The sequence below is a fragment of the Eleutherodactylus coqui genome, chromosome 11, assembly GCF_035609145.1.
Source record: "Eleutherodactylus coqui strain aEleCoq1 chromosome 11, aEleCoq1.hap1, whole genome shotgun sequence".
Taxonomy (NCBI): domain Eukaryota; kingdom Metazoa; phylum Chordata; class Amphibia; order Anura; family Eleutherodactylidae; genus Eleutherodactylus; species Eleutherodactylus coqui.
In genome coordinates this window covers 21,999,982-22,027,883 of record NC_089847.1, presented here as the reverse complement: position 1 = coordinate 22,027,883, position 27,902 = coordinate 21,999,982, and the positions used below count along the sequence as shown (strand labels likewise).

Here is a 27,902-nt window from a genome sequence, read left to right as displayed (position 1 = left end):
ACTCGAGTATAAGCCAAAGGGATGCTTTTTCAGCCTATTTATTTGTGCTGAAAAACTCGGCTTATACTCGAATATATACGTTATGTCCATATAAATGCCTAATGAGAAAAGTTTGGCACCATGTTAGCCAGTAGAGCAAAATGTGATACTTCCCAGCAAGGGAAACCAAGTAATCTTGTAGATGTGATACCTTTTAAAAACATATCAGTGGGCTATTTAAGTAGGTTTTTATTTCTCTACTCATCCTGTTGTAGTATCCTTTCAAGTGCAAATTAATCACATCCATGTCTGTGCCTTGTCATAAGTATGTGTGTATATATATGTATGCCTCTTCGGATCTATTTCATTATGCCTGAGGAAGATTCCTGAAGGGTTCGAAAGCTTGCTATAACATCATGTATTTTTGTTACCCATTTAATGATATCACATCTACAAGATTACTTGGTTTCTCTTTCTGAGAGCAATCATATAAATGTATCCATGTACACATATTGTATTCTACATGTAATGACTGATAATCAAAAGCTGAAGGTACAAAAATCCCAAGAAGACTAGAACACGAAGAAAACAAGTTTCTACTTTGGGACGTCAATGAAACTACATTCCTATGATTTACGGTGATGAGATGTTCCTGGACATTCGCGGTGGATGTTTCACCAGTAGTCGGCCATCATATGTGTATCCCATCGTCCGCAGTCCTGTTCTTCCACAGTCACCAGTAGTCCACCATCATATGTGTATCCCATCGTCCGCAGTCCTGTTCTTCCATGGTCACCAGTAGTCCGCCATCATATGTATATCCCATCGCCCGCAGTCCTGTTCTTCCACAGTCACTAGTAGTCGGCCATCATATGCGTATCCAATCGTCCGCAGTCCTGTTCTTCCACGGTCACCAGTAGTCGGCTATCATATGTGTATCCTATCGTCCGCAATCCTGTTCTTCCATGGTCACCAGTAGTCGGCCATCATATGTATATCCCATCGCCCGCAGTCCTGTTCTTCCACAGTCACCAGTAGTCGGCTATCATATGTGTATCCTATCGTCCGCAATCCTGTTCTTCCATGGTCACCAGTAGTCGGCCATCATATGTATATCCCATCATCCGCAGTCCTGTTCTTCCACAGTCACCAGTAGTCGGCTATCATATGTGTATCCTATCGTCCGCAATCCTGTTCTTCCATGGTCACCAGTAGTCGGCCATCATATGTATATCCCATCGCCCGCAGTCCTGTTCTTCCACAGTCACTAGTAGTCGGCCATCATATGCGTATCCAATCGTCCGCAGTCCTGTTCTTCCACGATCACCAGTAGTCCGCCATCATATGTGTATCCCATCGTCCGCAGTCCTGTTCTTCCACAGTCACCAGTAGTCCGCCATCATATGTGTATCCCATCGTCCGCAGTCCTGTTCTTCCACAGTCACCAGTAGTCCGCCATCATATGTGTATCCCATCGTCCGCAGTCCTGTTCTTCCATGGTCACCAGTAGTCCGCCATCATATGTATATCCCATCGCCCGCAGTCCTGTTCTTCCACAGTCACTAGTAGTCGGCCATCATATGCGTATCCAATCGTCCGCAGTCCTGTTCTTCCACGGTCACCAGTAGTCGGCTATCATATGTGTATCCCATCGTCCGCAGTCCTGTTCTTCCACAGTCACCAGTAGTCCGCCATCATATGTGTATCCCATCGTCCACAATCCTGTTCTTCCACAGTCACCAGTAGTCGGCTATCATATGTGTATCCCATCGTCCGCAGTCCTGTTCTTCCATGGTCACCAGTAGTCGGCCATCATATGTGTATCCCATCGTCCGCAGTCCTGTTCTTCCACAGTCACCAGTAGTCGGCTATCATATGTGTATCCCATCGTCCGCAGTCCTGTTCTTCCATGGTCACTAGTAGTCCGCCATCATATGTGTATCCCATTGTCCGCAGTCCTGTTCTTCCACGGTCACTAGTAGTCCGCCATCATGTGTGTATCCCATCGTCCGCAGTCCTGTTCTTCCACGGTCACCAGTAGTCGGCTATCATATGTCTATCCCATCGTCCACAGTCCTGTTCTTCCACGGTCATTAGTTGTCCGCCATCATATGTGTATCCCATCATCCGCAGTCCTGTTCTTCCATGGTCACCAGTAGTCGGCTATCATATGTGTATCCCATCGCCCGCAGTCCTGTTCTTCCATGGTCACTAGTAGTCCGCCATCATATGTGTATCCCATCGTCCGCAGTCCTGTTCTTCCACGGTCACTAGTAGTCCGCCATCATATGTGTATCCCATCCTCCGCAGTCCTGTTCTTCCACGGTCACCAGTAGTTGGCCATCATATGGGTATCTCATCATCCGCAGTCCTGCTCTTCCACAGTCACTAGTAGTCCGCCATCATATGTCTATCCCATCGTCCACAGTCCTGTTTTTCCACGGTCACCAGTAGTCCGCCATCATATGTCTATCCCATCGTCCACAGTCCTGTTTTTCCACGGTCACTAGTAGTCCGCCATCATATGTGTATCCCATCGTCCGCAGTCCTGTTCTTCCACGGTCAGCAGTAGTCCGCCATCATATGCGTCTCCCATCGTCCGCAGGCCTGTTCTTCCACAGTCACCAGTAGTCGGCCATCATATGTGTCTTCCATCGCCTGCAGTCCTGTTCTTCCACGGTCACTAGTAGTCCGCCATCATATGTGTATCCCATCGTCCGCAGTCCTGTTCTTCCACAGTCACCAGTAATCCGCCATCATATGTGTATCCCATCGTCCGCAGTCCTGTTCTTCCACAGTCACCAGTAGTCGGCCATCATATGTGTATCCCATCATCCGCAGTCCTGTTCTTCCACGGTCACCAGTAGTCGGCCATCATATGTGTATCCCATCATCCGCAGTCCTGTTCTTCCACGGTCATCAGTAGTCCGCCATCATATGTGTATCCCATCGTCCGCAGTCCTGTTCTTCCATGGTCACCAGTAGTCCACCATCATATATGTATCCCATTGTCCGCAGTCCTGTTCTTCCACATTCACCAGTAGTCCGCCATCATATGTGTATCCCATCGTCCGCAGTCCTGTTCTTCCATGGTCACCAGTAGTCGGCCATCATATGTGTATCCCATCATCCACAGTCCGGTTCTTCCACAGTCACCAGTAGTCCGCCATCATATGTGTCTCCCACCGTCCGCAGTCCTGTTCTTCCACAGACCTTATTTCCTAGTGCAATCGTCCATCCTGTTCATCACTTGCATCACCAATACAATCTAGAAATCCATCCAGAATGCCTGCAGATCCTGCAATCTGAAGCTCATGTTACACCCAAGTGTTCAGATCCAGAAGTGATCGTCTTCTCCACAAGGTCACCGAAGTTTATGGCCTTATAGCTCCCAAGAAAATGCCGTACAACCATACAAAACGACTGCACATGCGCCTCAGAGTCCAATGGATCTTGGAAAAGCCGGTCTTTCATGAGTTTCCGGATTTGTACTGAAACAAATTCCAATTCTTCTTACACATTGTTTCATTAAACCAAGTCTGATGTGCAGCGGTGGCGATATGTACCATATGTACCAATAGTAAGCAAATGCTGGCAAACAAAAAAAATTAGATATAACAAAAATAGATAATGACATCAGGAATATCTCAAAAACTAGAACTCCTAGAATGAAATGGATGGGATTTTCAGAATTAGTGGCACAAATACACAGAAGAAGGTCTAAAATTTCAGGCACCATTTTTTTGTTCCCTAATGTAATGCGTTTGGGATTAGCAGCACCAGACCTTGCGCCTGTGTGATACACCCACAGCCCCACCTGTTAGGATTTGGAGATAGTATGAATTTTACTAATACACGTCTCAAGACAAAAAAGGAGGTCGGAGATGGGAAAGGGGGGGGGGGGGGGCGACATCTCCCTACAAGGATGGATAGATAGTATCTAATCTATCTATCTAACCTATTATAATCTGTCATACCAATTGTATTTTATTAGCATGTCATGTGTCCTACACCATGCTACATAAGATGTAGACCCTTGCAGGTGTCAGCCATAGTTTGTGGTGAAAGCTGCACGCTATTGGATATATGGGTTATGCCCACAAGTCGTCCATTATAACGTTCAATGCATCGGCCCATCTACAATGATGCAAGGAGCATCGTCGTTGGACATTGAAGCGATGGAAGAACGTTCCATGGAGTTGCTTCTCTATCTTCACATCAGATGGACATACCTGGATGTGGAGGATCATGCGGAGCGCCTTTTGCTCAAGGGTTTTGTGCCAACATGTAAGTACAGCAGCGTGGCGCTTTATGCGGTGTGTTCTCAGTTCACTGGTTGTAGCGGCAAGGAACACGGAGGTATGCCTTAATATTCTAGACCCGAGGTGTCCATCCTTTTGACATCTCTGGGGCACATTGGAAAAAGAAGAGTTGTCTTGGGCTGCACATCAAATACACAAACACTAACAAAATGTGTCGAAATTCTGCATGCGGATGTTGGCCATCGACAAGGCCTAATCCATGTATGGATCCACGGCAAAAATCACAACGTAAAGCCACGGGATGTTTCGCAGTTCTTAGAGGTGAAATTTGCACATGCGAAAATTCCGCAGTGTACCCATGTCCTTAGGGTTCAAATAATCAATTAATACCAACCTGAGGGCTTCTTCAAATGGCCGTGATTGTGCAGCTTTCTGCAGCCGTGAAAATCACGGCCGCAAAAAATGACGAAACGAAACCATTGATTTCAATGGTTTGATTTTGACGAGCAGGATTCTCATGCAATCTGAATAGTCAAAGAAAAAATCATTGGATCATGTGCAAATACTCTCCATAATGGTGAGTGTTTTTGCGCATGCGCCCATGTGTTTAAGCCCTGAGGCGCGATGAACCAATCACAGCCATTTAATGCGATGGCTGTGATTTGTTCATTGAGTGATACAGTGATTGGCTAGGCCGCTGCACTCTAAAACCAATCACAGCCAGCGCTTCCTGGAGGCGGGATTTATGAACCTCTTGACCAGGAAGCGGTGGCTGACGACTACAGACGAATGCCGTGGAACTGCTGGAGGAGAAGTGCGGCGGAGCAGACAGCGCCTGTTAGGTAATGTATTGTCTTTTTTATTTTTTTTTTACATGTAGCTAGGACTTATTTTAGGGGAAATAGTAGGCCTTCCTACTGTAAAAGTTGTACTGCACGTAAACCGCGATTTCGTGCAATGCGATGCAACACAAAGGAAGGTTTCATAGGGAAACATGGGCTACAAAACATCGCATTTTTTTCTCCCAATGTCGCAGCCTACAAAACATCGCTAATGTGAAGGAACCCATTGGGAAGCCTCGGTTTTACATATATGTGATTTGTAGCATTGTCGCATCACGGGAAAATCGCGTAATTTTGTTGCCCTTTCTGAAAGCGGCCTTATACACAGCGCCGGCTGCATGTAATTAAGTTGTGACTGACAGAGGCCAGCCCACAGAGAGGTTGGCCCACCAGGAATTTTCCCAGGGCAGTAAGTGGCTGATCCGCATCGTTGGGCTACATTCATAGCCATTCCGGGATACATGCGGCCCGCGAGTCACAGATTGGCCATCCCTTTTCTAGACAATAGTGTGCTGCCGACAATGTAGTAATACTGAGACAACACGCCTTGTCACAAATCCAACGCTACTTTACGTTTGTTTGAGGATATGGATGTTCCACAATTGGACTGGCTGCACAGAGTCCCGACCTGAACCTACTGAACATCTTTGGGATGAACTGGAATGTCGAGTAAGGAAATATGAACAGCATCCATCTTCTTTTAGAGAACATGCCTGACACTCGCAGGATGAATGGAGGGAAGTACCAGCTGACGTGTATCAGACATTAGTAGAAAGTATGCCACTGATGTCATTAGGGCCAAGGTAGGCCCCACTAAGTATTAACATATTGAAATAAATACGGCTTATGATTCTTGCTCAGGTGTCCAATTACTTTTGTCCCATCACACATCCACTGGTCCCAACACCCCCTAACAGTCTGATCAGACACTCCTCTCTACTGGTGGTCTGTTGGGGGTTCTGAGCCCGGTCACCTTGTGTGCCCTTACACATCCACTGGTCCCAACACCTCCTAACAGTTTGGTCAGATGGTCCTCTCTACTGGTGGTCTGTAGGGGGCATCCTGAGCCCGGTCACCTTGTGTGTTCTGACACATCCACTGGTCCCAATAGTCTGGTCAGACGCTCCTCTTTACTGGTGGTCTGTCGGGGGATCCTGAACCCGGTCACCTTGTGTGCCCTTACACATTCACTGGTCCCAATACCTCCTAGCAGTCTGGTCAGACGCTCCTCTCTACTGGTGGTCTGTAGGGGGCGTCCTGAGCCCGGTCACCTTGTGTGCCCTCACACATCCACTGGTCCAAACACCTCCTAGCAGTCTGGTCAGATGCTCCTCTCTACTGGTGGTCTGTAGGGGGCGTCCTTAGCCCGGTAACCTTGTGTGCCCTCACAAATCCACTGGTCCCAACACCTCCTAACAGTCTGGTCAGACGGTCCTCTTTACTGGTGGTCTGTAGGGCGAGTCCTGAGCCCGGTCACCTTGTGTGCCCTCACACATCCACTGGTCCCAACACCTCCTAACAGTCTGGTCAGACGCTCCTCTCTATTGGTGGTCTGTAGGGGGCGTCCTTAGCCTGGTCACCTTGTGTGCCCTCACACATCCACTGGTCCCAACACCTCCTAACAGTCTGGTCAGACACTCATCTCTACTGGTGTTCTGTAGGGGGCGTCCTCAGCCTGGTCACCTTGTGTGCCCTCACACATCCACTGGTCCCAACACCTCCTAACAGTCTGGTCAGAACGGCCAGTGGGAGACAATTCATCGATACGACGATCCAGCTTCTCACATCCCAATAATACGCCCCTCTCAGACTCTGGCAACGGGGTGACATCTCTTCTCTGCGTCGTAGAGGCGTCTAGTGGTCAACAAGGTCTACAAGTGGAAGAAGAGGTTACTACATACAAGGAGCCTTTTATAGGCCATGGGGGGAACCACTTTTAGGGCCTCCAGTGACAAGACCATCCATCTAAAAGAAATAGAGGGATGCAGACAGCACAGCCTCACTCCATGTATGGCTGAACAGGAATATGCAAAAGCCACAAGAAAGGACCTGATCCAAAGCAGACCTGGCAATATCCACAAATAACTATAGAAGTGGCAGCATCCAAGGTGCAATTAGAGATGGATGGATGGATCGATCGATATGAGATAGATAGATATGAGATAGAGAGATAGATATGAGATAGATAGATATGAGATAGATAGATAGATATGAGATAGATAGATAGATAGATATATATGAGATAGATAGATAGATAGATAGATAGATAGATAGATAGATAGATAGATAGATAGATAGATAGATATGAGATAGATAGATAGGAGATAGATAGATATGAGATAGATAGATAGATATGAGATAGATAGATAGATATGAGATAGATAGATAGATAGATAGATAGATATGAGATAGATAGATAGATAGATATGAGATAGATAGATAGATAGATATGAGATAGATAGATAGATAGATATGAGATAGATAGATAGATAGATAGATATGAGATAGATAGATAGATATGAGATAGATAGATAGATATGAGATAGATAGATAGATATGAGATAGATAGATAGATAGATAGATAGATAGATAGATAGATAGATAGATATGAGATAGATAGATAGATAGATATGAGATAGATAGATAGATAGATATGAGATAGATAGATAGATAGATATGAGATAGATAGATATGAGATAGATAGATAGATAGATAGATAGATAGATAGATATGAGATAGATAGATAGATATGAGATAGATAGATAGATATGAGATAGATAGATAGATAGATAGATATGAGATAGATAGATAGATAGATATGAGATAGATAGATAGATAGATATGAGATAGATAGATAGATAGATATGAGATAGATAGATATGAGATAGATAGATAGATAGATAGATAGATAGATAGATAGATATGAGATAGATAGATAGATATGAGATAGATAGATAGATATGAGATAGATAGATAAATAGATAGGAGATAGATAGATAGGAGATATATATGAGATAGATAGATAGATAGATAGGAGATAGATAGATAGATAGATAGATATGAAATAGATAGATAGATAGATAGATAGATAGATAGATAGATAGATAGATAGATAGATAGATAGATAGATAGATAGGAGATAGATAGAAATGAGATAGATAGATAGAGAGATTTATAGATAAATATGATATAGATATGAGAGAGAGATAGATATGAGATAGATAGATAGATAGATGGATAGTAGAGAGGAGCGAACGTACTTGTTTAGGGCGTTTTTGCACTCGAGCACCGCTTTTTCGAGTAACTGACTACTCGGGCGAAAACATTTGGGGGGCGGCGTGGTGGAGCGGGGGGTAGCAGTGGGGAACAGGGGGGAGCTCTCTCTCCCCCCCCCCCCCACTCCCCTCTGCAACCCCCCGCTCACAGCCGGCGCCTTACGAATCTTTTCGCCCGAGTAGTCAGTTACTCGAAAAAAGCGGTGCTCGATTGCGAAATCACCCTAAACGAGTACGTTCGCTCATCTCTAATGAATAGTGAGATTTATAGATAAATATGATATAGATAGATAGAATAACACTCCTATATAGCTAATATTGTACACTTTGTACAGAGGCTGCACGGCCATTGTCTTAATGGTGGCAAATGTATTTCCGGGGGATGCTGAATTGCATTTTCCTTGTAGTCAAGACATCTGATTCCTTTGACTGGATTTGATGGATTCCATATATTCAGCTGTACGGCATGAATATGGACGACACCCTGCAGGCCGTCTTAAGAGTGAAGCATTTATGGGATATAGTTTAGGCATACATGACATGTTTGGAATACTTTACTGTTGTTCTATCTGATATTTCCATGTATAGTAAATACTGGTGTGTGTGTGTGTGTGTGTGTGTGTGTGTGTGGGGGTGACCAAATTATTCAAGGGTGGGCTAAGTCAAGGCTTTAAGGGGAAATAATTGGGACCCTCCTCCTCGTCGGGTACCTTGGTGCCGCTATTGTGCGGTCCTTCTGATAATAGGCCTGTTTATACATGGTCACATCGCTTTATTATATGCTTCTATTGATTTGTAGTATCTGCTGCTCCGGTGTCTATGCGGACCGTGTATATAGCCATTTCCTATAGTTGGTAGCCGTCATGTAAAGCAACCTCTATTTAAACATTGACCCTAAATAACCCGCGGCACACCCCCGCCATGTCATACTGCGGCCAATTCCAATAGATAGGGTCGCACTTGATTGTGTAACATTAATGAACTGTGAAGACGATGAGGGGATTACGGTGTAATACGTATGTCAGAGGCGATTAACACATCACCTCGTTGGCACATTCTGCAGGGCTGTATAGACGGGGCAGCGTGTGCCTCCTCCTAGGACTCCGTATTTAGATCTTTATTAGTCTTAAGGCCAATCTGCTTTTTCCTGAACAGTGAAAAAAAAATTAAGAACGTAACAAAGAGAGCTTGTCCATTTATGAAACCGCCGTGCGCTGGCAGAGGAAACAAGGGGGTGGGATGGAGCCGGCAGAATTTGGCAAGCTACCCTGAGGTTTGCATTAAATTTCTATGCTTGATAAATGAGATGAGGGACATAAAAAGCCTTATTATATGTGAATGAGGAGAGATGTACAGCGATTAATGGTAGCAATGCAAATCTGAAGTCAGTCCTCCCAAAAAGTTCGGCGTTGACGACGATATCCGAAACCCACCTTGGTGCTTGGGATTTGTGGGTAAGTATGCGCTAAAGGCCGCTGGATGCCTATGCAGCCATCAGAGTGTCTTTAATGTTGGCTATGTGGCCCATGATGGGGGTAGACATCTTCACTAATTGAACTCTGTATTATTAGGGCCATTTAAGGTGATAGGGAGACGGCCTCATGTCCACAGAGGGGCGGGGTGGGTTCCGTGGGCAAGAGCCCCGCCGCGGGATCCCACCCTGCCCGCGACAGGAGGACATTCCAGACGCGTGCGGGTCGTCAGACATCTCCTCTGTGTATGTGGGCAGGCCCGCCGACCAGCACGCCCCCCCCGCCCTCGTTTTCCCGCGGGACCCGGAGTGACAGTGCTGGGTGTGCCGCAGATCAGACGGCTTGCATTGACTTCAATGGAAGCCGTCCACATGGGTCCTGCTTTAATTAAGCTGCGGGCGCCCATGAATTGCCTATGGGCGGCTTGAATTCCAGATCATCCGCACACAGATCTGAGAATTCAAACCCGCCTGTGGACATGAGCCCATATAGTACAAAACTACTCCTAATGCATTACCCTGTGCCATCTTCAGGGTGCAAGTATCATTTATTACATCAATGGTGACAGCCAGGGGCGTAGCTAAAGGCTGATGGGCCCGGGTGCAAAAGTTTATCTTGGGGCCCCCCAACTTCTCTTAACCCCTTAACACAGAGGTGTCACTTGAAGCTCCTGGACCCCAATGCAAAACCTGTAACAGGGCCCCAACTATAATGCTTTATTCATAGTGCTGGGCTCCCTATATGGAGAAGAGAGGCCTAATTTATTTATTACCCCCCAGCAAGCTGGGTGCTCATTTCATTAACCTCAGAAGGATCAAAGGCCGAGTCAACCTTGAGCCGACTACCTGAACCATGTGGGGGATTGAACTTGTAACCTTCAGGTCGTGAGCGATTGCTTAGGACTGCCTTTCTCCTGCCTTAACAGTCTGCATCACTCGAGTCATCCAACTAATGATCAATCATCGCTCTGTGTAAAAGCCAACAGAGCTGACATTCATACACTTCGGCGACTTTTCTGAATAGTTGCTCAGTGTAAAGGTACCTTAACCCCTTCCCGAACACATAGCGTAAATATGGTCCCAAAGGGTGCCTGCAGTGGACCCGGGAACCAAGTCTACTCCACACTCGGCGGCTATCGACTATTTGACAGTCGCCGTTAAATACCGCGATCGGGGTTAACTCTGATAGCGGCAGTTAACTTTTTAAATGCCACAGACAAAGTTGACCTTGCGTCTACACAATCAAGAAAAAGTGGGGCGCCTCATCAGCACCCTCTGCAACATGATGAAGAGGTGCTTATAGCCTAGCATGGTAGACCAGAACATACTAGAGGCTCCCAGGGCTGCCATACATAGATGCCTATCCAGTCCTCAAATGATTGCAATTTCAAGTCTCCCACGGTGACTAACTAAAGGTGTAAAAAAAAAAAAATAATAAAGTTTGTTCAATAGTAAAAAAAAAAACCTCAAGAATATATTAAAAGTCCCCCCCACCTTCTTTTACTATTAAAAAAAAATCTAAAAAACTATAAAAACACAACATATTTAGAATTACTGTGTTCATAAAAAGTATTAAAATCTAATATTTGTCCCACACGATGAGGGCTGTGAAAAGAAAAAAAAAAGTACGGAATGCCAGAATTGTGCTTTTTTTTTTTTTTTGTGATCTCGGCTGCCAAAAATTTGAGTAAAAAGTGATTAAGAAAAAAAAGTCTGTATCCCAATATAGTACTAATAAGAACTACTGTTCACCCAAAATAGAAGCCCCCACACGCCCGATTGATGAAAAAATGAAAAAGTTACGGGTCTCAGAATACGGGGACGGAAAGCAATTTTTGCTTTAAAAAAAACAACAAAAAACTTGTTTTAAAAGCAGAAAAACATTTAAAAAAACCTATATATATATTTGATATATTTGGCTGTAATCGCACCGACCCCCGAACAAAGTTCATACAGTATATTCTGTTGACTACACTGTGGATGCTTTAAACTCCCCCCAGTATGGTGTAATTGCATTTTTCCTCATTTTTCTCCACAAGGTTTTTTTTTAAAAGCTTTTTAGTACATTATATGGCACCGCTTAAAAATATAACTTGTCCCACAAAAAACAAGCCCACGTATGGCTAGATCAGTGGAAAGAAAAAAGCAAAGAATCTTGGAAGGGCAGGGATGAAAAAACAAAAATAAAGTGAAAAACCTCTATTCTTGAATGGGTTGATAAGAGTATATTGGGCAATTGCTTATCATGCAATTCCTTGCTACACAAGTGTGTTGGAAAAATAGAGCTTGCTTCTTGAAAAATGTCCATATGTAGCAGAGCTGAGTGTGTCACTTGGCATGGGTTGTGACTTCGAACAGGACTGCAGGTAAGTGGTCACCAGTAGTAGCTGATGTCTTATTTATTATATATACTGATGTTTTTATGTACAGAACATGTCATTTCTTCTGTTTTTGGGGAGGGGGATCTACGTACTTTATGTTCGGCCGGCCCCTATAACTCAGACGGTGCGGACACCGAGTCCTGAGATCAGTCTTGCAGCTGACGTACCCCCTCGCTGCCCGTACGCCATGTCTCGCGTTACACAAGGATGCTATTATAGAAGGTGAGGCAGCCCGTCAATGCCATCCTTGTAAGGTGGCCGACTGTGTATTTGCACAGGAACAGCTCACATACTCCACATTTCTCCCTTACATGAAAGCATTTCCTGCTTCTCCCAGCTGGCACCAGACGCAGCAATAAAGAGAGCAGGAGGGAAGGGCAAAGCGGGAGAGTAAGGAGAGAGCTGGAAATCCAACGCTTTCCGAAAAACGGCCTTTACTTATGGCCAAAATTACGGCACTCATGAGAGTCATCACCCAGCTTTCCAGACTCCGGCATGGCGAGTATGTCTAGTTACGCGGTGATACGGAAGCAGTTGTCGACTATTGAACAGTTAGGTGGTTTGCCCTACAGGAGCCTGGGAAAGATGGGTGACAAACGCTTCTCAAGTTTTGGTGGTCACACAGAAAAACATATCATTAAAAATGGTTGCCCACGACTATAAGGATTTTTTCTACTGATGGCCTATCCTTAGGAGAAGTCATCAACAGAGGATTAGCGATGATCTGCCAATCGACATCCCTGTTGATCAGCCGATTCCCAGCACTGCTGTCAGCGTGGACAGTGCCGGAAGCAGATCGTGATGCCCGTATTGCTGCAGCACACTTTGTTACTGAAGGCACACCTCCCGCTGAAGTCAATGGGAGCTGTGCCTGCAGTAACTAACCAATGCTGACACGGCTATCTGCCTCCAGCACTGATCGCATTGACAGCACTGCCAGGAACAAGCTGATCAGGAAACCTGAGGGCGGATCCACACGGATCAGCTGATTCCCCGCACTGCTGTCAGTGTGGACAGCACAGAAAGCAGATTGTGCTGCCCGTATTGCTGAGGAACACTTTTTACTGAAAGCACACCTCCCACTGAAGTCAATGGGAGCTGTGCCTGCAGTACCTAACCAATGTTGACACGGCTATCTGCCTCCAGCACTGATCGCATTGACAACACTGCCGGCAACCCCAAGCGGCGGACCCTCACTGATCATCTACTGGAGAAAAAAAAATCCCCAACGTCCTGGACAATCCCTTTAAGTTATCCATTTAGTCAGTTATAAGTTGTATGAAGCCACAATATAGCCCCCTAGACTTCCATAAGACCTAATGTACTTCCTAACATAATACTGCCCCCTATGGGCAATAAAATAAGAATATTCCTCCTCCCAATGAGCAATCATACGGAGCATGTAGGAAATCAAAGCTGCTCTTTAAAGAGATTTAAAGGGATAAGAAACACATGGATGCCAATTCCCATACACAGCGCCATTCCCGTTTAAGGTTGTGTGTGGCATTTCCGCTCAGCCGCCGGACGCTCAGCTGCCGCAAGTTAACAGCCATGTTTTTTCTAATCCTGTAAAACGATTTTATAGCCACGTCCATGGCCGCCAAGTCACTGGTTTTGTATGTGGATCCATAGCAAGTCTGCCCCATGTGACCTAATACTGCGATAACATACATAGATCTAGACACGCGGCGTATATATATACAAACGTAGGTATTTATTGCACATGAAATAGAGCATCATGGATGCAAATCTCGGGTCAATTTAGTCAAAAGCAGCTGCAAATTTCCATATTGTTTATTTTATAGATATATATGTATATACATCGCCTTGTTTATTATATACACTCTGTACAATATCTGCATTTCAGTACAATTATAGAGATCAACTAAAAAAACCAAAATACAAAAAAGTTATAAATCTATACAGCAGGATTGAATGGGGGCCTTCATCATCATCTTCATGATTTCAAAGAGCGGAAGCGGAAAAACTGGTTGGATTCTGCAAAGGGACCAATCACACGCAGCAAGGGAGCAGGGAAAGGCATTCCATTTGGAACTCCGCCTTGTATTAGAACGGGCTCTGCTGTTAGCAAATATAAGAACTGAGCCTCATACTCTGAGTATTGGAAAATAGATCACTGACCTGGAAACCATCAACAAGTAGGTTAGCATGGACTGACTTTTTTTTTTTTTTTACTATCTGCATATGAAGAGTGCATGTCTTGTACTGTTCGTGAACAGGTGAGGGTCAGACGGACCCATTACCATATCTGAATGCCCTCCAAATCCTCCGACACTGGATAGTTGTGGGTTAATGAACACGAAGGTATTTAGGAGGTTAATGGACCGATCAGACCCTCAGCACCTTCCAGGCATTACATTCTCTAAATTAGTAAATACAAACGGGTAATACGATTAATAAAATAGGTTAGCAGCCGCTCGCCTGCTTGTTGATGGTTTCCAGGCAGCATTTTTTTTTTCTACACAGTGCACACAGTAAAAATAAACCGAGAAACGAAAACATATCAAAAATAGGTGAACATATATTACAAAGAGGCTGCATTTTATACAGGATGACCCTCGGCCTGATATTAAAGGGGTTGTCAGAGTTCAACTTTTTTGTTAAAGCTACATACTCCATTGCCCCAAAATAATACAGCAGCTCATACTCGCCTCTCCTGCTCCCCGCATGTTTCCCGTTGGCGGCTCCCGCAGCTCCCTGTCTGACATAATGCATACAGGCTGCAGCAGCCTATGTATAGGACGTCACAGGCTGTTGCCATCAATGACAGAGCTCGGCGATCGATTGCTAAGGTCTGTCAATGACTGCAGCAGTCTGTGACGTCCCATACATAGGCTGCTGCAGCCTGTAAACAACACGTGAGAGCAGAGACCCGGAGCCGCTGACAGGGAACATGCGGGAAGCGGAAGAGGCGAGGAGGAGTTGCTTTATTATTTTTGGGCACAGGAAAGCTAGTTTTAACAAAAACGTTGAACTCGGACAACCCCTTTAATGCAGTATTCCCTCCAAGATGCTGATTGCATATAAATATACTAAGGATGGAAATATTATACAGCCGTTATCTATCACTATATAATGTTTTCTAGGAGCCCCTTTAAATCTTCCATGCAGTGCCTGCCTCAAACTAAAGGTGGCGCTGTCTGTGGCTGCTTTATCTGAAGACACAATGGTGAGCTAAGGCGGTGTGTCTGCGGTAATCACAAAGCTGCGGCGTCGCTAGACGTTACTGCCGCTAAAAACCTTGAAATAAAAACCTTTTCTATTGGCCTTCCATTATCATTTAAAAACAAAAGAAATGTTAAAGGGGTTGTGCCAAGTTTTACGCTTACCCCCCAACCAAAAGATAGGGGATAAGTGTCTGATCAGAGGGGTTCGACAGCTGGGATCCCCGCTGATTAAAAGAATGGGTCCCCCGCATGAATGGAGTGGGGGTCAAGCATGCGCACCACCGATCCACTCATCTCTATAGGGACTGATGATATAGCCGGGTCCAACGCAAGGCTTTCCTCGGCATCCCATAGAGGTGAATGGAGCGGCAGCACGCACTGCTCTGCTGCCGGTCCATTCAAGTTCCATCTCCTTACAGTGAAGAGGGACACAGGACCCGGTTCTCATGATCAGTGGGGTCACATATGTGGTATCCCACCGATCAAACATTTATCACTTCTCCTCCACCACTAGTAACAAGCTAGTGAACATAGCGAGGGTCCCAGGGGTCCTTAGGATAGGCCATCCCCTTTAAGCTGCCTGTACATACATGACCCATTGCAAAGCTCATGTATGAACACAGCCAGACTGTCCTCCATCGTCTCCCATTAGGCAAAGCAAGGGTCCGATTTTTAACTCATCCGATCCCTAGTTTCCTTCAGAGATAAGCGGCGCTAGGGACTGAACAAGCTTTTTTTTTTTACTGTGGGGTTGGGGAAGATGGCTGATGACCGTTAGGCCGTTCGTTATCTGAGGCCTTTGACAATTAGCGACCCATCAAATAAAATCATTCACAGCAAAATCATCAAAATACTGAATGGGATGAGGGGAAAGAAAAAAGGCAAAAAGGCAAATAATGAAAAATAGTCTTTTCCTACAGGTTTTGGTTGTCTGACGTCTCCCCTCCGGTCTCAGTGAATGGTCCTGCTACAAAAAGCACCGTTTAGGTAACTTTTTGGGATTTATCCATTCACTTTTGGTGCCTTTTAACCCTTTTATCAGGAGCTGACACTGTTACAATCACAGTGCCCTTGGTACTTCACGAAGAAGCCGGCGGTGTAAGGTCGGGACGCCTTTCCTCCGAATCCAGATCATATCCAATCAATCGCATTATGGAGCCTGGTGCCGAAGGCGGACTTCCCCAATTATTCTTCACATGTAGTTGGGGGTTATTCTTGCCCGAACCCTTCTGTTTCTTCAATGGCGAAAAGCAATTTTTCCTTGAGCTGCTCGTAGCTTTTGTAAGGAGGCAAATCCAATCTATTGAAACTAAAGAGAGAGAAGTGGAAACCGTGAGAGGGATTCGACTTTCATCAGTGGTAGTAACACTCTGAGTTTTGAGTAGTAGTCACAGTCCCGCCCATTCTTTAAAAGGAATCCGTAAGACTGGATTAGAGGAAGGGGTTAAAGGGGTTGTGCCAAGTTAAAGGGTTATCCCCTATCCACACAACTCTGTGATCGGTGGTGGTCTGATAACCGGAACCCCCAGGATCCTGAGTGAATGGAGTGGAGGACACATAGGCACATCGCCACTCCATTCACTTCAATGACAGAGCTGAAGTTTACGGAGTTCAAGCGCTTTGGCAATTTCTGTCACTGAAGTGAATGGGGCAGTAATGCGCCTGTGCGACCTGCGCTCTAGTCACTCGGGGACCAACTGGGCCCCCGTTCACTAGATCGGAGTGGTTGGGCCCTCACCAATCAAAGTTATCCCCTATCCTGTGCGTAGGGAATAACTTTATAACTTGGTATAACCCCTTTAACCCCGTAAGGACCAGGCTGTTTTGTACCTAAAGGACAAGACACTTTTTAGGGATTTTACCCATGTGGTGGTTTTGCGGTTTTATTTACTTTTTTCCTTCAGCTACCATAATTATTTTTGCTGCGTTTTTTTTCTGCTATTATTTAATATCTTTCTCACTGACGTTTTGCCGTTTTTTTAAATTTTAGTAGGGGTAAACAGCTTAAAAAAAATGATTTTTAACATTTATAGTTTTATTTTAATTAGTACATTTGATATATAGTATATATGGTTTCGCATTACAGGGCACATACGGCGACGGTTTTGGTGGGTGTCGGCGGTGAGTCATTTTCTTTATGTATATATTTTTATTTTATTCTGTAATTTCGTTTTACTCATTTTTGTAACTTTTTTTTACCTTCTATGACCCCCCATGATGTCATATAATACCTCTGGGGGACATTCACATTGTCACTGTAGCTGGAGCATCCATAGGAGCCGCATCCAAAGGAGCCCCAGTTACAGGGGAAAAACATCTGCCTGTAGTGCCATTAGTCACTGGCGGAGCTGATCAGGGTCTGCTAGGACTCTGCTGCTCTGCTGTAACAGGGGAAACTCGGTGGTCATGTGACCGCCAGCTCGCGTAGTGGAAGGAACACTTCCACTTTCCTTTCTCATGGAGCGCTATGTACCCAGGAAAGGAAAAGGCAGAAGTGGTAAAAAAAAAATGCTTCTCCCTTCTCCTCTGGGTTCTCAGCTGTGACTAACAGCTTACAACCTGATCTGCTCCTGCTTGACTGCAGCAGCAGACTTTAATCCCCGCTGTATTTTTGCCATCAGCCGGGATTAAAGTCCAGGACCCAGCGCCATATATTTACCGCACTTTGTCCTTAAAGGGTTGATGACAGAGAGGAATATTTTAAGAAAGGACTACACCATAAGCAAGAATGATTTGGTATTCATGTTAATCAATTCGTATAGTGGCAGTTCTATTAACCCTTACCAGGTGTGACTTCGAGGGAGCCAAGTGTCTTTCCCAACTTTGTCAATACAGAATTTCTGATGTCCGTTGCTACCTGTAAGATATAATCAACATAATGAAAGCATGTAAAGTGAGGAAACACTAAAGAGAACAGGTCAGCTAATAAGATATATATATATTGCATCCATAGGATGTGTCATTAAACTGTATGATAGGTGGGAGTTACCGAGAGAGCTGTAAGCAAGCGTAGCGACCTCTCCACTGCAATCTATGGAGAGTGCTGGCTCAGCGAATCAGAGAATGAGGAACAAGATGAGAATCCCAAAAGGTGGGACCCTCACCCATCACCATGTATGGCATATCTTGTGGATGGGAATACGGCTTTAAAATTGGTTTTGATGATTGGTTATTCTGGATCAGAGTATTTTAACCCATTAACGTAGCAATACCAGGCAACTTACTAGTGGTAGTACGATCACAATGAGAATGGGCATTCCACATTGCCCCTGGATATCTCCTCTGATGATATTAATATATAAGTGAACACTAACCAATCAGTTCTGAGAATCCTCCAACTGGAAGGCGGCACGTTCCGGTCACGAACTGCAGCAGCCGGATCCGTTTCTCATTGTCCATCTCTTTTACTACCTGTAAAGACAGAATCGTGTAAAGATGCTTGTGGGGAAACCACCATCTGCTCAATTAAAGAGACCCCAGGCCTTGAGGAACAACGATCAGCTTCTGTGACTGCCTGGTGTACACTGTGTATTAGTACGCATCGTTAGTCTAAGGCACCACACCTGCTTTAACCAGTGCTGGACAGTCAGATTAGCATGTAGTGTTTTAGACGACCAATGCAGATCAGTGTGATCAGGTGGTCAGAGAAGCGGTGTGGCCATCTTTGTTTCTCCATGCCCCAGGCAGGAGTCTAGGTGCCGAGACCGCCGCCAATTACTAAAAACGAAGTGGCAGTGGCACTAGGAAAGCACTGTAACACGTTGTTTGCCGTTGGCATCACTTGCCTTTTTCCAGATGGCACATGAACGGCCCATTATAGTCAATGGCGGCTAAGCATCTGGCCAGTAAAAGTTGAGCAAAGGAGACAGAAGTTTTCCTAACTTCGCTCTAGTCTTCGCCAAGGGTCACATTGGTTGGACACTGCCAATCAGACTGATGCCATATACTAGCAATATGCCACCAATGTCTTTCATAAGATAACTTTTTTCATTACCCCCTAAGTGATACCTGGAAATGTAATAAAAAAGTAAAAGCAAGCATGCATTTGCATCCACTTCTGTAGTCCCCTACCTGCCAGAACCACTGGACCTGCTTGCTGGTTTTGGTATAGTGCCGGTAGATTGTGTTTTTCTGCCAATCATTGAAATCAATCTCCTGCATCCCACAGAGCATCAGCTGAAACATAGAATAAATGCTTAGAACCACCATAGCCATCAACGCCTCCATGCAGTTTATGCGATAAATCACATATCTAACCTCCAGCTCCTTCTCATCAAAGTATCGCAGCCATTCCAGAGGAGCAACCTCATTGAAGCCATCAAGAAATGCATTGGTCTGCTCCTCAACGCCACGGGTGAATCTCCAGTCGGTGAGAAGCCTGAGAGACACGAGACCCAATCAACAGCCTGTAAACATTGGCGATGGACGAAGAAGCGCTAAATATGTAGCCGGCTTACGTGATAAACTCTTCCTTGTTCTCCTCTGTTACTCGGATGTTCTCTCCGCCTTCTTTCAGTTTATGAGACGTCACCTCGCCTAAGATCTCCATGTCTTGTACAAAATAAAGCTCCAAGTCGCATTCCTCTAAATTGTTTTCTCTGCAGGGAAAATTTGAGAAAAACGGATGAAAATTTGGCAACAGTAAGTAAGGCGCTGATCAGTAAGTAGTAGGAGCAGAGCACACATGGCCGCTGTTCATAGACTTCAAGAAATGAATGTTTTCCCATTATAAACTAGTAACCCCTATCGATGGGGTAAAGAATCAACGTCCAGCCCCTGGGGGTCCGACCGCCTGGACCTGTAGCAATGCGAAGACCAGCGCATGGCATGCATGCCTAACCACCTCCCCATTCACTTCTATGGAACAGGCAGAGATTGATGTACAAATCTATGAGGCTACCACACCGTTCACATGGAGCACTGGGGTGCGTCCGTGTCAGGGACCCCCAGCGATCAGACAATTATCCCTTATTCTGTGGATAGGGGATCATGGTCCTTAATGAGAAAATACATGTAAGGCCATAAAATCACGAGCATAAGTGAGTCTGGCGTTATCCTCTATCCACAGGATGGGGGTTAATTTTATGATCGGTGGAGGTCTGACCACTGGGACTCCCCCCAACCTCGAGAACAGGAATCCTGGAAGTTTCCCCATGAGTAGAGCAGAGCACCGCCGCTCCATTTATTTCAATGGGAGCACCAAAAATTGCCGAATATAAGCGTTTGGCAATTTCTGGTGCTGTAAGTGAAATAGATAAAGCAGTAGCACGCATGCGCCGCCGCCACTTCATTTAAACAGGGATTTTCGGGCCCCCCGTTCTTGAGAATGGTAGGGGTCCGTGAGGTCAGATCATACCCACAGATCATAAAGTTATTCCTTGTGGATGGTGATCGCTTTATAACGTGGCACCAACCCTTTAACCCTGAGGAGGCTGTGCCAAGGGCTGTAGGCATCCAATATACCAATGTCACAATGATGCCCTTTTTCTAAAAAAATCTGGATCTGCGGCTTTATCATGAATAGTGCTAACAGAGTGGTCAGTCTGGGGCCAAGCAGAGTCTTTTTGCAGTGATGCAGCACCCGACACCATGCAAGGTAGCACTGCGGTATTGCACGCACCCATACGGCAGCAGCAAGGCTGTAAACCTTGCCATCAGATGGCTGAAGACTCCACAGGCCTGGCACAATCAAAAACGCTATTGAAAAAGGTAAACATTTGGGACCTGAAAAATGTACAAACATGCAGTAGCGTTCGCTCAACCACTTTATTGTTACTGAGTAGACGCGTTTCGAAGTGGCTTGACTTCTCTGCTCTTATGAACGGATGTCCAAGCGCCGAGACTTCACCTGACGTATGGTCTCAGAAGTGGTAGATCACCTCGAAATGCATCTAATTGCTGGTACTACCAATAGGCAGAGAAGTTGGGCCAACGCAACTGTGTATTTATACAATCTTCAGGTTGCGCCTTACTCCCAAATTTTTACCTTTTCGCTTATGAGGTCACTGATAGGTCTACCCGTGTTTGACGTTATCTGGGTTGACTGAGGCCGTGACTTAAAGAGGAACTGCCCTTTGGGATATATCCCCAAAAAGAATTCTCTTTCTCACTTAGAACTTTCGTTCCATGCAGGCCTAGTGTGGCGCAGAGTGTTAAGGGCAGCTCTCGCTCACGACCTGAAGGTTGCGGGTTCAATACCCACTTGGTTCAGGTAGCTGGCTCAAGGTTGACTCAGCCTTCCATCCTTCCGAGGTCAGTAAAATGAGTGGGAGGGTAATAAACAAATTACCTGAAAGCGCTGCGGAATTAGTTGGCGCTATACAAATAATAAATCCCCCCCCCCCCCTGTTCCCATCTATTCCCCTTGGTTTGCTCCAGCTCTCTTTTTTCTACAACAGTCAAAAACATGGCCACCCCCCATCTCCGCACTTACTTAATCCACATAATGGAATTGTAGAATTCTGGGTCAATGGATTCCAGGTCCTTCAACGTTGGCTTCTTGTTGAGCATCCTCTTGTAGAATGGTAAAGTGAATCCGGTATCTATGAACTTTCCGTGGTAAAGAGCCTGAGAACGACAAGATGACGGAAGTTATTCTTTACAGCAGACAGCTACGAATGACGCCGCATTATAGCAAGCCTTCCCCACTTACCATAGCTATAAAGCGGCCGATGAATCGGAAGTAAGTGAGGTGGTCGGGGTTGATGGACGACGCTGGGTTTATCTGTAAGCAATAGTTGTTTTTTCCGGCATACTCGAACAGGCAGTACATGGGATTCAGCACCTCGTGCGACAAGAGGAAGAACCACTCCCTGCAGAGACATACAGGGGATGTATGGAAGAAGAAGCCGTGAATGCAGTGGTGGAGGTAGTCGGTGTAGAAGCTTAACATGACTGGCATCATCCCAAATACAGAATTATCACCCCAGTCATTAATCCTGGAAGCCACCGGTAAGAGTGTCGACGGATCCCGCAGCCACAGAGAGAACAAGCTAAAAGTTCAAGGATGGCAGGCTCCATGTTGAGAGCTCCCCATATCCTGTCCGTGGTTCTACCCTGTGGTAGAACAGCCTGACGTAACCTACCATAGGGTAAAACCACTGGGAGGACACAGAGAGAGAGAGAGGAGCCAAGGCACCATGGAGGACACGACAGACTAAAGAGTAGGTAGGAGGCAAGAATTCAGGTGAAGGGGTGCAGACGTGAGAACCACGGACCAGAAGAAAACACCAATGCCTAATACCGTAGAGCTAAAGACATAAAAACCTAGAAGCAAGTATACCAAAGAGAAACATACCCCAGAACAATATGAAGGATGGATACGACAAGGTTATAGCTGTACAGGGTAAACAGGTGATGCAAATATATATATATGCGCCCCCGCCTGAGGCAGCAATGCCGCCTAAGGATTCTCATGCAAAGATCCCATTAATTAGAACAGGACCCGTGCATTAATTAGACAGTGTTGTATGCTTGCCATAGTAGCTGAAGCATACAGTGCAATACCTGCATCTATCCACATCCAATGTGAAGCCGGCCATACACATAAGATAATGATTGGCCACCGGTAACAGGAGGTATCAAGCTGGCCAATCAGGAGTCAGTTTAAAAAAAACAAAAAAAACTGACTTCCTCACAAAATGGCAAATGATCAGCTTAATTCATCACAGTCGGATGAAATTTTCCAACCTGGACAATTCCATTTTGGACAGACAGAAGTCTGCCAATGGCCGTTTGTGTGAACTTCTCAAATGACGGTTCTGCAAAATGGCCAGTTTTTATCTCATGTGTACGGACAGCCGTGACACTTTCAATAGTCATGGTATTTGTCAATGGCTTCTAATGGAATTAAAGGAGTTTTTCCAGCTATGAGTTATCCTCAAGTTAGGTTATCAATATGGTCACTGGTCAGTAGGGGTCTGTCACCCTCTTGGTCAGCTGTTCGCCAGGCCACTGTCATTGTGTACAGAGCAGGAAGCAGACAGTTCCATACTTCGTGCAGTAGCCAGGCATGGGCATGGAAATGAATGGGAACCGGGTCTGCAAAACCATGCTGGGTCACTGCAAAATGTTCAGAGCCATCTGCATCCTGCTTCGTACACACTGGCAGCGGCCCAGTCAGCAGCTGATTGGCAGGGGCCCTGAGCGGTGGACCCCTATCGATCAGCTATTGATGATCTATCCTGTGGACAGGTAGTCAACTTTTTAGAGCTGGAAACCCCCTTTAAACATATACGGCGGTAAGAGCATAGTCATTAGATAATATAACGCACCCTCACATAAGTTCAGATCACACAGTTATACACATAAAGTTCCTCAATCTTTAGTTACCTGGCGATTCCGCCATAGTCCAAACCTTCCTCACCGCGCATTATGATGTAAAGACGCCGTCGGAGATCATATGGTTTCATGTTCATTATCTAATGGGAAAAGAGAAAAGAAAATGTCGTTCTCATCTGTTATTCTGTAACTGTAAGGCTTTTCCATTCTAAAGAACTTTTTACCATGGTCATAACTTTATTTTTTACCCCAGAAAGTTTCTGGGTGCCTTAAAGGGGTATTCTCATCTTCAGCATTTATGGCGTATCCACAGGGTATGCTATAAATGTCCAATAAATGCAAGTCCAACTTCTGGGATACCCATCTAGTTCTAGAAGTTCTTTCTGTGCGCAGTGACCAGGGATGGGCTGTTCTACACCATTTCTCTAACCGCCATAGAAATGAATGAAAGTTACAGAAACAGCATAGAACAGTGGCAGCGGCATAGGTCCTTATTTCAATCCCAGCCATGTTTGGCCTAGGTGGGAATACCCTTTAATTGCATGGTGACTAATATTGGCCTTATCTGGAGTCCTAGAATAAAATAAAACAGCGGCTATATAGAGTAGGATGGGTGACTATAGGGTTACAGGTGTAGTAGTTGCAGCCAGCCAAACTGGTGACTCTTCAGGCCCACAATACTATGGCAGCATTGGACTTCCATGATGTAGGGGCCCAATGACCTATTCATGTACAGCATTATCTCCCTATACAAATGAAGGTTTACTCTTATGTTGGGTATAGCTCTGATACTCCATGATACGATCACATACAGCCAAATACAAATTCACCACATCAGTTACAGTGTTTGCGCTGGGGGCCACAATCCTCAACCTATTCCTCTAATTGGGCCAATTCTTGTAACGCGAGGATCCTGGGGTATGAAATCCGGAGTCTCTGCTCCACAGTCTGGGTTTGTAAATTGCAAATTGTATGGTCAAATCATCTCCTAAAATACAGCTCTTTTGTATACAGTCTCAGGTTACCTGCTGGAAGGAGTCCTCGAACAACGTCTGCCTGGATACGCTGATTTTCACATGGCTGGGGAGCGTGTTTGACTTGGAAAAGAAGAAAAGAAGTAATTAGAAGGTTAGTATATGTAGTGCTCATCTCCACTATTATAACATGTCATCTCTACAGTAAATCACACTGTGGGTTATAACATAAAACCCACCGATGTCACACGTCTAAATGGACAAGCGGTTAAGAAATAAGTTAGTGGAACTTTCTGGAGTAGAGAAAATGTATCAGTAGACTTGCGGCGAGTACCTTCATTGACAGAAGCAAAGAATTTTCACAAGAGGTCATTCTAAAAACTCACATGGCATAGGAATCGAAACTGATGGTACTTCCATCGGAAGCTTCGGCTTCTATCGTACGCTCCTGGCGAGCTCCCCGGTTTGACCCTGAGAGAACAAAGAGATGATTTGAAATCAAATACCTAGAAGGGACACTTAAGGCCCTTTTACATGGCAAGATAAATGGGAATGAGCGTGTGACCAGCAGTGATGTAGGGATCATATATTGTTCGCTAGGCATGTATTTAAACAATAATTGGGTAATTTTGATCGTTCGTTGAAAGATAACTCCGCCCCTAGCCAACCCTTCGCGCCTCTAGCCAACCCTTCGCGCCTCTAGCCAACCCATCGCGCCTCTAGCCAACCCATCGCGCCTCTAGCCAACCCATCGCGCCCCTAGCCAACCCTCCGCGCCCCTAGCCAACCCATCGCGCCTCTAGCCAACCCATCGCGCCTCTAGCCAACCCATCGCGCCTCTAGCCAACCCATCGCGCCCCTAGCCAACCCATCGCGCCCCTAGCCAACCCTCCGCGCCCCTAGCCAACCCTCCGCGCCCCTAGCCAACCCTTTTGCCACTGCTTCCTAGTCGGCAAATCACAGGACGCCTGACTATACCAAACGATGCAGCGGCAGATGAACGATGGTTTTCAGGTCCAGCGATCTTTCACTCCATGATTTACACCTAACGATTATCGTGCAAACCATTCAATCTTTGCTACATGTAAAAGTGTGTAAAGGAAAGGCACCTTTATACAGGGTGCATAAGCCTTCCCACAGACTACCGCCCGAACAGTGGGGGATCATTCTGGCCCACCTGCCTCCATTCACCGTAAACAGGAGTCACTGACCCATTGAGATGCTGCCATTTACACGGCCGATAGTCGCTTGGATTGTAGTTCTGATAAAAACCAAGCAACTCCGATGGGTAAACGATTTCTCGCTCAGTGACCTGTCGGCGATGGCGTGTAGACGGGATAATTATCACCCGAATTCGTTGTTTCCAGTGAGAATTTGGGCAATATTCACGCCACGCAACGTTACCTAATATCATTTTCTGTTCCGTTTATTGCAACTTATTGTTTCCTATTATCAGCCATTCAAGATGATCATGGACAGGCAGACCAAAAAAAAGTCATTGCCCTCATGCTCCCTAAACCCACGTCACATATCTTCAGTCCTGAGAACCACCAGATACATTATCAGTAAGTGCGATGAGCAGACGTTTTAGATGCGTCGCCCCTGATGCTACATAACGTAGTCTGAACCAATCACAACAAGAAACCCCATACATGGTGCTAATATGACATGATACTTGTACGGTCTCTATGGTCGTATCCTTCACTCTTACTCGTTTGGATATGGCCTCTTGTTAGGGTAACTCCCACCTACCCAGAGTCAAATCCAGGCCTTGGATCTTTGAAGGTTGTAGTACGATTATTATGATCTACAAAGTATCTTATCCCTTCATTGGTGTACTTCATTTCCCATCCTGGAGGAAGCGCTGGTTCCTGGATCATCCTGGTGATAAACATGGTATGGGTTAAGGTTGATGGAAGAGAAGAACACCAGTATCACACCACCAGATACTCAAGCATTGTCCTATGCACTACAACACTGTTATGGTGGTTTTACGCAGGCGATTTTGACCAATAGTTGTCCCGTGGAACATCTAGAGACTCATTAAAAGAAGTTTACTATGCAGTACTTTTACTTTTTTGTGGCAGGCATCTGTACGGAAAACTGCACTATCCTATACAGCTACAAAAAAAAGTTAACAAAATACACAAACCCAACAGAAAACTTTTTTTTAGAGAATTGGGGGCTTATTTGAAATATGTTCCGGGGGCTTTTTCAGCGCATACAGAAATAAAAGCAGCATGAATTCATCCTCATGTGGACATCCCATTTCAGCCGATTACTATCTTCTCCCCATATCGTGGACAGAGTGCTTCCGTCTGCTCACCCCTGTGTCCGTGGGTCTTCCCATTGTGTTGTCCGTGTGTTGTGATTCACGTAATACACTCTCCCGTTATCTTGTCGCTTTTCTGAAAGAGACAATAAATGAAAGTGTCAGCGAGGAAGACGCATTGCATCATAAAGATACATTGTTATACAGTGAACGAAAACTGTGATATTATTTACATCATGTATATCCGAATGGCAAGAGCGAGAAATACCCTGTTTCCCTGAAACTAAGACATAGCATGATTTTCCAGAATTTTTGAGGATGTAAAATGATTTTTCGGGCTTTTTAAGGATGCTAGAAATATAAGCCCTACTCCAAAATTAAGCCCTGCTAACAGTTAATTAAAAAAGTCAATTTAAATAGTGTCCAGGCAGCTATACATGTAAAAAAGTTAAACCTTTTTGAACAAAAATTAATATAAGACACTGTCTTATTTTCGGGGAAACACGGTAGGTGTAACCCAATACCCGGCCATGCGGCAAACTACGTCCTTGAGCCACAAACAGGTTGTCAAATAGGAAAAGACTTTAAAAGTAAAAGTTAAAATCTAACTGAAAACTTTCAGAAAACTTTTGACAGGTCATCAGGGGGACCCGAGTTCTGAGACACCAACCGATCACTAAAAGGAAATGTCTTGTGCGTCTTTAGATATGATTAGCAAGTGGTCTACGGAGTCAAAGACTTTCTATTGAGCCTGTACACCGTTCTGAGCTGGAAAGCTTGATGGAGGTCTCCGCTCCCACCTGGAACCCACCGATCAAAACTTCTGACAGCTCAGAAGTTTTCTAAAACTTTTGTTACACTTTAAACTTCTCTCTAGCACTTGTTAACGGCTGTATGCCTATAACCAAAATGATGATTTTTAGCAATAATCGGAGGCCCAGTTCCCTAAGCGACAAATATTAGACAAGACATCCTTAA

At 45.1% G+C, this 27,902-nt stretch overlaps 1 protein-coding gene across 2 annotated transcripts in view; it reads right to left on the bottom strand.

Annotated features, from left to right (window-relative positions):
- Positions 1–13,988: 13,988 nt before the first annotated feature.
- Positions 13,989–27,902, bottom strand: part of WWP2 (WW domain containing E3 ubiquitin protein ligase 2) — a 54,467-nt gene continuing 40,553 nt past the window's right edge. For both annotated transcript variants that reach the window (XM_066582205.1, XM_066582206.1), the window contains 13 exons: positions 26,979–27,060; positions 26,405–26,533; positions 25,039–25,123; positions 24,704–24,775; positions 23,730–23,818; positions 22,051–22,210; positions 21,832–21,965; positions 19,856–19,996; positions 19,656–19,776; positions 19,470–19,574; positions 18,713–18,809; positions 18,183–18,255; positions 13,989–16,707 (listed from right to left, as the gene is read on the bottom strand). In XM_066582205.1, the coding sequence (XP_066438302.1) occupies positions 16,608–16,707; positions 18,183–18,255; positions 18,713–18,809; positions 19,470–19,574; positions 19,656–19,776; positions 19,856–19,996; positions 21,832–21,965; positions 22,051–22,210; positions 23,730–23,818; positions 24,704–24,775; positions 25,039–25,123; positions 26,405–26,533; positions 26,979–27,060 (1,388 nt within the window). In that variant the 3' untranslated portion in view covers positions 13,989–16,607. The remainder of the gene's footprint in view (positions 16,708–18,182; positions 18,256–18,712; positions 18,810–19,469; positions 19,575–19,655; positions 19,777–19,855; positions 19,997–21,831; positions 21,966–22,050; positions 22,211–23,729; positions 23,819–24,703; positions 24,776–25,038; positions 25,124–26,404; positions 26,534–26,978; positions 27,061–27,902) is intronic.